The 11,054-nt window shown below is 43.9% G+C and overlaps 1 protein-coding gene across 1 annotated transcript; it reads left to right on the forward strand.

The window, feature by feature from the left end:
• The first annotated feature begins 618 nt into the window (after nucleotides 1-618).
• Nucleotides 619-2,098, forward strand: LOC133893411 (clathrin light chain 3-like). The gene is made up of 3 exons (XM_062334423.1): nucleotides 619-1,162; nucleotides 1,295-1,448; nucleotides 1,520-2,098. The coding sequence occupies exons 1-3, from the start codon at nucleotides 678-680 to the stop codon at nucleotides 1,988-1,990; spliced, it is 1,110 nt and encodes a 369-aa protein (XP_062190407.1). The 5' UTR covers nucleotides 619-677; the 3' UTR covers nucleotides 1,991-2,098.
• Nucleotides 2,099-11,054: the final 8,956 nt, after the last annotated feature.

An 11,054-nucleotide genomic window follows, 5' to 3' on the forward strand; every position in this document is an offset into this window, starting at 1 on the left:
TAAAAAAACCATCTTATATGTCAAAACTACTCCGAATACCTTCACCAAAGTTTAATTTACTGTGGTTTTTGAAAATTTCAGAGGTGTAAAGTAGACAATTAAAGAGTGTAATGTATACTTTTTCCTTAAGATAGGTTATTGCTCATGCCTTATCGATTGCGTGAGGGCATGTATGGTGCAAAAAATGCTTTAAAAGGTGCTTAATGTGAAACAATAGTAAGCACTCATATAAGAATTTCAAACTTTCGTTGTAAGCAACTCTTCTTACATACGCTTAGATAATCGCAAGTTTAATTCGCACACAGTCATCTTTTCATTTTCGACTGCACATCATCTCTCAAGCACTGATATTATGAGATAATTAGCACCGTGTCTATATACTTTGCAGAAAAGCCCCCTGATTTTACCCTTAAAGCATCTCTGTAAGCACATGCACTATACATGCCTAAAGTATACCAAACTCATTTCGAAGCTAAGAGCAAAGACTATTCGAGGAGAAAAGGGCAAGATGGGAAGGAACAAATTTTCCCGCCAAATGCGGGCGCGAGAGTGCACCGAGCCCAACTCCTTTGCCCCTGTCGCCTTCGTATACTCGACGTCGACTCTGCTCCACCTCACCGTCACCTCCACTCTTGTCGGATCCAAAGCTCCCCCAAGACAAGATCCGCGAAGCCACCATGTCCTCCTCCTTCGATTCCGTCGCGGCCGTGGTGGGCGACGAGGACGCGCTGCCACCAGCCCCCTTTGACCCGGTCGTCGACGTCCCCGTCGTGGATGACGGAGGCGAGCAGCAGCAGGGCCTCGGCATGCGCCGCGGCCACCGCTTCGCTGCGTCCTACTCGTCCTTCGGCACCGCCGTCTCGGACGACGACCTGGCGGGGTTTGCGAGCGATGCCGACGGTGGCGCGTACGGCGGCTTCGGCATGCCGTCGGACTCCAACGGCGGGGCCGCGTACGGGTACGGCGAGGACGCGATGAACGGCGTGGAGCACGTCATGGGCGCTGAGGACGTGATTGATGGCGCGGTGCACGGCGTTGTTGGCGGGGGCATCCGTGGCGGCCTCCGTGACGACGTGCTCAGCGCGGCGGCTGATGACGGCCCCGTCCTGCCCCCGCCGGAGGCCATGCGGGATGAGGGCATCCTCCGCCGAGAGTGGCGCCGGTGAGTGCCTCTCTTTTTGTTGCATTTCTTTGTCTGATCGATTCTTGCGCCACCGCGTGAGATCTCAAATTTCGACATGATTACAATGATCCGTGTGCATCGCAAATTATGAATGGGCGTCTTGCTTTGCAGCCAGAATGCGTTGATGCTGGAGGAGAAGGAGAGGAAGGAGAGGGATCGGCGCAGCGAGATCATCGCGGAAGCAGAGGAGTTCAAGAAATCCTTCCTCGAGAAGCGCAAACTCAACTGCGAGACCAACCGGACTCAGAACAGGGACAGGGAAAAGGTAAGAACACACGAACATCCATGTTTCAGAATTGATCAAATAGAATCCTGATGCCTCTGTTCAACGAATAGCTGTTCCTGGCGAACCAAGAGAGGTTCCACAAGGAGGCGGACGGGCAATACTGGAAAGCGATCGCGGAGCTGGTGCCGCACGAGATCCCGGGGCTGGAGAAGAGGGGTAAGAGGAAGGAGCAGGACAGGAAGCCCGGCATCGTGGTGGTGCAGGGACCCAAGCCAGGCAAGGCCACCGACCTCTCCCGGATGCGCCAGGTCCTCATGAAGCTCAAGCAGAAACCGCCGCCGCACATGGAGCCTCTACCCGTGCCTGCGAAGGAGGAGAAGAAGGACGGCGACAAGGACAGCAAGAAGGACGGCAACGACGCCAACAAGGATGATAAGAAGGACGGTATGCAGGCAGCTGGAGAGGCCGACAAGAAGATGACGGGCGGCGATATGGCTGCACCGAGCGGCAATGCCACCGCTGTGCCTCCCCCAAATGAGGCGCCTGCAGATAAGGCGCCGGAGCAGCCGGCCAAGAAGTGATTGACACACGCTGGAGAAGATTTTGCTGGTTAATAACAATTAACGACACCTGGAATAAAGGTTTACAAGCAGTGGTTCTGATTTCTGAACGTTCTGAAGGAAAGCTGCACAGATCGTTCTCCAGTTAATTACTTGTCTACCCTTGCAGTTTTCTTATTCAGAGGCAGCTACCATGTTTGTTCCGGTAGGAATGGACATTGAGCGAACTGTAGATTCACTCTAGTTTATCTTAATCAACTGACTAGTACTTAGTCAGTTGATTAAGATAAACTAGAGCCGATCTACGGATATCTATCGATCGACGTTTATGTTCATTTTAGAGATATAAATGCAGTTGAAATTAATTTGATCATTACTGAATTTGTTAGAGACTGCTGTGGATGAACAGTGGATGCAATGGACTTGTGACACTTTCGGTTGTCCACGAAAATAAGATGGTCTTGGTGTCTAGATTAAACAGGCAAAGTTGAACTTAGCTTAGAGCCTCAGATCCTAAGCTGACTTTTCTTTTTCTTCAGATATAATTTCTCCGTATTAGCTTGTGCTAATTTTTTTAAAAAGAATCACGAGTATAATAAGGGACTCACGATATAGATAGGTTCAGTCATCTTCAAGTGTAATAGCTTTATGTCTTATATGTTGCCTCGAGCTTTGTATTGACTCGAGAAAAGGATTATAATATAAGGTGTCTAAGATCTAAACCTTAAACTATTTGAGTTCTTCTCCTAATCTTGAGGACTTGAATCTCCTCAAGATGAGTTGACTTTAATTGAGCTGTTTTGTTCGTGCCCTCTCCCCTTGTTTATATAGTCAGGGAGATAGGGTCTGGTCTTACTTAGAGTCTTGAGTATGACCGACTTTGATTTGTCCTACCCGGGGTAATCTTTCTCTATTTGGAGATACCTTCTGTATATAAAAATATTATTTCTAAAATGTGGTCTAATTCATGGCGGTTTGGTTAACCCACCATAGAATCTTATGATGCGTGTCAAGTATACGTATCTTATTTGAATTTCTACCATACTTTTAGTAGTATCTGTTCTTATGTATTTATACAATACTCATCAACTAGCCCCAACTTAAAAAAAAAACAAGCAACCTAGTCAAAAAAAACTAACTACGTTAGAATTTTATGTCCTTGGAATGACTCTTAACATATTGTGTTGTTTCTAGTCAGGAAGTGCTCCGACTAGGTCACAACACTCAAGGCTAAGGAAAACATTTCCCAATAAAATTCTACCAAAAACTTTAATATAATCGGGAATTATCTTCGAGTACAAAATCTTAATGGCTACTCTCTTTTTCTGTATTCTTCCAGAGAATATTTTATTGAACGTGCTTGAGTTTTGAAGGAGTTGTCCCATCATGGCATCATGAGAAATCACGCTCGGCGGTTGAAAAAATATCCTTTAATAATCAAGCTGGAGAATATTTTATTCAATGTTGTTTTATGTTGCAGACGGTGTGGCTAACAATAACTGAGGCTAGCCAAAAGAATATAGGCATTACATTGCAGGGTACAAAATTATCACTGCCAGTTATAGACTAAAATCGATAGTGATATTATTATCACTGCCAATTGTACACTGCTAGTTTCAAAACCGACAGTGACCATGGTTCCTATATAGTGAAGCCATTTGGTGCTTCATGTTATCCTTCGAGTTAATAAAATCACTATTGAGTTAATTTTTCTCCTTGTAGTTTGATAACATACAATCATTTCTGCTTGAGAATGACAAGTTTGTTGCTGTAACCCAATGGATGATGGAAAGAACACATGGGGAAAGTGGAGCTAGCTACAATTCTACCCAGATAACGTCATTGAACAAGTAATTAGTTGTTCTTTTTCCAAGTTTTTTTTGACTAGACAACAACACCAAGCAACAAGTAAATTGCATCATAGTCCTAAAACTGACACAAAAGAGATTGTTGCATTAAAACATTAAATTTATTATAGTCCAACTAGAGAAGAATGCATACCGATTGTGGATAAAAGTTTTTTTAATGAAAGCAATACTACTACAGAGAATATCATCATTGCTGGTTCTAAACTTGCATCACTGTCAGTTTTAGAACCGACAATGGTTAGTCCGTAGAGAAACACTTATCACTGCTAGTTCTCGTTAAGAACCGACAGTGATACTCGGTCCCATAATTTGACATTTTAGGGCCAAATTGATTTTTTTGCACCTGGGCCACCCTTCACAGTCGCGTGTTGCAAGTCACAAAACTCACAAGTCATATGATTTTTCATACGAAATATGTGCACGTGCAGTTTGTGGGTGTCAAATCTACGATCTCACTCCTAGCGCGAAGCTTCCTTTGAAGGGTTGCGGGTAGGCTACGCTAGCACAAAATAAATTTTCTCTACCGCGTTCAACCAGGAAGCCATGCGAGTAGGGGATCATGAATCGTTACCACTTGACGAGCAGTGCAGCGGAAGAAGAGTTGGAGCAGACCAATCCAAAGTCGTGCGCGTCAAGTAGTCGATCGTCAACCTCGTCCCGAGCACGTCCCGAGCACCTTCCGAGTACTCGCGAGTACGTCCCGAGTAGATCAGCACTGCAATAGCAGCAGCGCCTCTACGGTATCCACACGTACAAGGATGGAATCGCCGTGCGCCGGTGTGCTAGCACCGCGCGCCCGGCTAGGGTTTCGAAGGGAGTTCGGGAATAGGAGGCGGCCAGGGTTTTTGGTGGCAAGATCTGTTTCTTTTCGGAAAAACTCAATGCGCCTTGGCCCCTGCCTATCCTTATATAGAGCACGCTAATGGGCCTTTAATCAACATTAAAGCCCATTATGACTCTAAACCCTAATAGTCCTTTAATCAATACTAAAGCCCATTAGCAGATCCAATCCGCAAACTCAATCGCCTCTAGGGCATATCACCAACAATCTCCCACTTGCACTAGAGTCAGTACAAGTTTTATATTCCATCCCCTTAAGTGTGTGACCCGTTAGGTTCATGTGTAAACGGCCGCTATCCGGAAACCCTTTTCCGAATTGCAAGTCAATAGCGGTACCTAGCAGGACATATTGACTCCCGAATGCACACAAAGATCATATCGGCTGAACCTTGATATACTCATGCACCAATCCCTTTACCACACGATACCAGTTAAGCTCAAGGCGAGATTCGTGCCACCCTTGTGATAGCTCGACCATTCACTCGATCAAGTAGTGGATTCACCATGATTAACTCTTTAATGACATTGGCATGGCCATGCACTTTCCAATCCAACTACCTCGAGGGGCCCAGAGATATCTCTCCCGTTATTTAGGAGGGGTAAATTCCATCTTGATCACTCACATCCCACGACATATTTCATAACATACCCGAAAGCAACTTTTATAACTACCCAGTTACGGAATAGCGTTTGGAAGCCCCTAAGTGTGTTACTACACATTCTGGAATCAATGATGATCTCAGGTCAAAGGATTCTGTAGGTACACCATTTGAGATAACAACTGATGGCACATTAAAAATAACAATCCCAGCAGTATCTTAGGGTGGGTCTATCCAACATCATGTTCTCTAACATGTGTCCACATTACTGATTTGATATCTCCATATCTATGATCCGTGAAACATGATCATCATTCAGTCAAATGTGCTAATCTATAAATCATTATTGTCCCACACAATGATATGAGATTAGGGACTATTTAGAATAACATCATAAAAACAAAGAGTTTCACAAACAAGTCACATACTTGCTGATCAATGTAAATGATAATTATTCATGGAACCAGATAACAATTATCCAAAAGTACATTAGCATAGACAGAACACATTCTCTCACATGCACTAGAGTCTATCCCGCAAGTATCTAATACCCATAGAGCTCAAGTGTGCCTCATGCTTGGGCTGTGGGAGAGGCTTCGTCAACGGATCAGCAATATCCGAATCCGTGTGCACCTTGCATATCTTTACATCACCTCTATCAATAATCTCTCGAATGAGGTGATAGCGCCGAAGTATATGCTTGGACTTCTGGTGCGACCTAGGCTCCTTGGCTTGTGCAATGGCACCACTATTGTCACAATAGAGGTCCATTGGATTGGACGCACTAGGGACCACACCCAACTCAGAAACAAATTTTCTGATCCAAACAGCCTCTTTTGCAGCTTTCGAAGCTGCGATATACTCGGCCTCCGTTGTGGAATCAGCAACCGTTTCTTGCTTGGAACTCTTCCAACTCACCGCACCTCCATTGAGGCAAAACATAAAACCAGACTGCGATCTCGAGTCGTCCTTGTCGGTTTGGAAGCTAGCATCGGTGTAACCATTTACAACGAGCTCCTCCTCACCTCCATAGACTAGGAACATATCCTTAGTTCTTCTCATGTACTTGAGGATACTCTTTACTATAGCCCAGTGACATTCACCTGGGTTCGATTGATATCTGCTCGTAACACTTAGAGTATAGGAGACATCTGGGCGTGTACAAAACATAGCATACATGATGGACCCGATAGCAGAAGCATACGGGATCGCACTCATCCTCTCGAGCTCATCAGATGTCTTAGGACATTGATTCTTGCTGAGAGTGATGCCATGTGACATTGGCAAGAAACCTTTCTTGGAATCTTGCATATTGAACCGATTCAATACCTTGTCAATGTACGTGCTCTGGCTTAATCCGATTAGTCTTTTTGACCTATCTCTATAGATCTTTATGTCCAATATGTATGCTGCCTCTCCTAAATCTTTCATTGAAAAACTCTTTTGCAATGAAGATTTGACAGCATCGAGCATTGGAATATTATTTCCGATCAATAATATGTCATCCACATATAAGACCAGAAACACAAGTGCGCTCCCACTAGTCCTTTTGTAAACACAAGGCTCTTCTTCATTCTTGATGAAACCAAACCCTTTGATTACTTCATCAAAACGAAGATTCCAACTCCGAGAAGCTTGCTTTAGTCCATAGATGGACTTTTGCAGCTTGCAAATCTTCCCAGCATTTTTTGGATTGACAAAACCTTCAGGCTGTGTCATGTACACATCCTCACTTAGGTTTCCATTAAGGAAAGCCGTTTTGACATCCATTTGCCATATCTCATAGTCGAAATATGCAGCAATTGCTAGGAGAATCCGAATAGATTTTAGCATTGCGACGGGCGAAAACGTTTCATCATAATCAACACCTTGAATTTGCCTGAAACCTTTCGCCACCAATCGTGCCTTATAGATGTGAACATTTCCATCAACGTCTATCTTTTTCTTAAAAACCCATTTACACTCGATAGTTTTCACACCATCAGGTGGATCGACCAAGTTCCAAACTTGGTTTTCTCACATGGATTCTAACTCGGATCTCATGGCTCCAAGCCATTTTTCGGAGTCTGGTCCCACTATTGCTTCCGAGTAAGTCTTAGGTTCATCATTGTCCAACAATAATATGTCGCGCTGCCCCGTGGTTAGGAACATAAACCGCTCGGGTGCACGACTGAACCTTTCCGACCGACGTGGGGCTGGTGTCTCGACAACAGGTTCTGCAACATCTTGCATACCGAGTTGTGGTTCAATAGGAGTTGAAACACTTTCAAGTGGTTCCCGAATTTCTTCGAGTTGCACCGTACTCCCACTAACTCTCTTCGCGAGAAACTCTTTCTCAAGAAAGACACCATTCCGGGCGACAAACACTTTGCCTTCTTCCCGGTTATAGAAATAATATCCTTTGGTTTCCCTAGGATACCCCACAAAGAAGCATTTATCAGATTTGGGAGTGAGCTTATCAGACGACAAACGTTTTACATAAGCCTCACAACCCCATATCTTAAGGAAAGACAATCCGGGACGCTTCCCGGCCCATATCTCATATGGTGTCCTCTCTACAGCCTTAGATGGAACCCTGTTTAACGTGAAAGCAGCAGTTTCTAGAGCGTATCCCCAGAAGGACAATGGAAGATCAGATTGGCTCATCATCGACCGGACCATGTCTAACAAAGTTCGGTTCCTCCACTCGGACACCCCATTCCATTGTGGCGTACCCGGTGGAGTCAATTGTGGAACGATTCCACATTGCCTTAGATGATCACCAAATTCATGGCTCAAATATTCACCTCCACGATCTGATCGCAGAAATTTAATTGTCTTGCCTATATGATTTTGTACTTCATTCTGGAACTCCTTGAACTTTTCAAAGGATTCAGACTTATGCCTCATTAGGTAGATGTAACCATATCTACTAAAGTCATCGGTGAAAGTAATGAAATACTGAAAACCACCTCTAGCTGTAGAACTCATCGGTCCACATACATCTGTATGTATTAGGGCCAATAATTCATTTGTCCTCTCACTTTGACCAGTGAAAGGCGTCTTAGTCATCTTGCCAAGTAAACAAGACTCGCATGTATCAAATGATTCGAAATCAAATGAATGTAGAAGACCATCTTTATGGAGCTTCTGCATACGCTTCTCATTTATATGACCTAATCGACAATGCCAAACAAAAGTGGGATTCAAATCATTAAGCCGAGGCTTCTTTGTATCAATGTTATAGATAGTTATATCCTCAAGATCCAATATATATAATCCATTTACTAATGGACAATTACCATAGAGCATACCATTCAAAAATATCGAACAACACTTGTTCTTTATTATGAATTCATAACCGTCTTCTTCCAAACATGAAGAAGAGATAATATTTTTGCCCAAGGCAGGAATATAATAACAATTATTTAATTCCAAAACTAATCCTGAGGGTAGCGATAAGGAGTAAACGCCAACGGCCAACGCAGCAACTTTTGCACCATTGCCGACGCGAGCATCCAGTTCGCCTCTTGCACACTTCCTAGTCCTTTTCAGTCCCTGCAACGATTTGCAAGTATGAATCATTGATCCGGTATCAAGTACCCATGAATCATCAGGACGAGTAGCAAGATTAATTTCAATAACATTTATACCTGAAGATGAAGTCTTACTTCCCTTCTTCTTTTTGAGTTCTTCCAAGTACAATTTGCAGTTCCTCCGCCAATAACCAGTCTTATGGCAGTGGTGGCACGTGTCAGAAGCGGCAGGGCTAGCCTTGGGCTTTCCAACAGGTTTAGGCTTAGAACTCGAGATCTCATCCGAAGTTTTAGCCTTGTCCTTGCGCTTTCTCTTCTTGCTATCCTTTTGAACCATCATCACATGACTACAGCTCTTCTTAATGCTTTCCTCAGCAGTTTTTAGCATCCCATGCAATTCAGCCATGCTTTTCTCCATGCTGTTCATATGAAAGTTCAAAATGAATGGCTCGAAGCTCGCAGGGAGCGACTGGAGAATTACATCCGTAGCCAACTCAGGGCTAAGGGGAAAACCAAGTTTTTCCAGGCTTTCAATGTAACCAATCATTTTGATCACATGAGGACTGACTGGACTGCCTTCTGTTAACCTGCACGCAAACAAGGACTTTGAGGTGTTGTACCTCTCGGCCCGAGCTTGGTTCTCAAACATGCCTCGGAGTCCCACAATCATATCATGGGCATCCCTGTTCTCATATTGCTTCTGAAGCTCAGAGGACATACAGGCAAGCATGAGGCAGCTAACATCGAGTGAATCGTTGGTGTGCTTCTCATAAGCCCTCCGATCCGCAGCAGGAGCATTATCAGCTGGTTCATCAGGATAGGGGACCTCTAGAACATATTCCTTTTTCTCTTGTTTGAGAACAATTCTCAGATTTCTATACCAATCAATAAAGTTTGTTCCAGAAAGCTTCTCTTTTTCAAGAATCGATCGCAAATTAAAACTGGAAGTGTTACTAGCGGCCGGTGCCATGATCTACAACAGAAAATGCAGGTTCAGCACTATGCCTATATGAATCTTCTATTAAACAATTTAACAAAAGATACTCCACTATATGTGTTTTCCCTCTAACAACATATAGAGGATCAAGATCCATATTCAACTAAGTTCTAGTGAGCTTTGGCATCATTGCTAGAAACTTAGTGACATAGGTAAGCAACGCCTTGCTAATCACATCCCTATGTGACTCTTGTTTGTTGGGTGGCATCGAATGCCCCGGCGCCCAACACCATGCCCCAAAGCCCAAAACCGTTTTGATAGCTTTATCAAGTAAACCAATACTATACGTGTGGATGTCCGACATCCACTCTAACTGGTTAAGATAAATGATGGTACCCTGCTTTGGCAGACCTACCACACAATGATCAAAACCTTTGTAGGTGCAGCTATTGGAAGGGCATCAATTACTCTTGATTTTTCTAAGGGAAACTACTCTATCATGAAAATCATATCCACCACATATAAAACATGAAAGAATAGTATGACAGGAACATAAAAACATCACAGGCAATCATATTAACTGTGACATAGTATGACCCCTTCACATGGTGATCTCCATCGCCAAGGTTCCTATCCTTCAGGTCATCATGCTTCAAATCTCCATGATCTTGTTCTAGTCTATTACACCTAATAGCACTAGATAAATTACATGATAAGAAGCATCACAAGTCGACACGCAGGCCGTTATACAATAACATGAAAGCCTTGGGCTGCAATTAACCATGACTCGCAGGCCATGAAAAATTACACACATGCATCACATATCACAAGGCCATACCAGTCACAACATTCTCTGCAAAAACGAGTTAAGCGTAGAATCGAATTCTAATGTCGTGATGGGATCATGTTATTACAACAATCTATGCGTGTACGCAACGGCGGTCCCGTTCGATGGAACCTCTCAGAAATACATAGATCGCATCTATGAAATCGCTATGAAAATCTCATCGGATCGATCGTACCGAGCCAATTCCGAGTCATTCATAATGCCTCAATTTCCATTAGATCAATCCCATTGATCATCGCGTGAGGTTTTTTCAGAAACGATGACAGCACACACGACCTCGATCTGCTGTTCTCCCGACCATGTCATGATGCACGCAGTTAGCCCCGATGGTGATTCCAGCCGGTAGGGGCAAGTCGCATGCAAAACCAGGTGGGAGATCGAGCTAATCTTTTTGGCTATGTGGTTTCATCGACTGGCATCTCATCCGATCTCTAATTCACCAACCGTGCATTGATCAATCCATCATATGAACTGATCAA

Source organism: Phragmites australis, chromosome 15 (assembly GCF_958298935.1).
Source record: "Phragmites australis chromosome 15, lpPhrAust1.1, whole genome shotgun sequence".
Classification (NCBI taxonomy): domain Eukaryota; kingdom Viridiplantae; phylum Streptophyta; class Magnoliopsida; order Poales; family Poaceae; genus Phragmites; species Phragmites australis.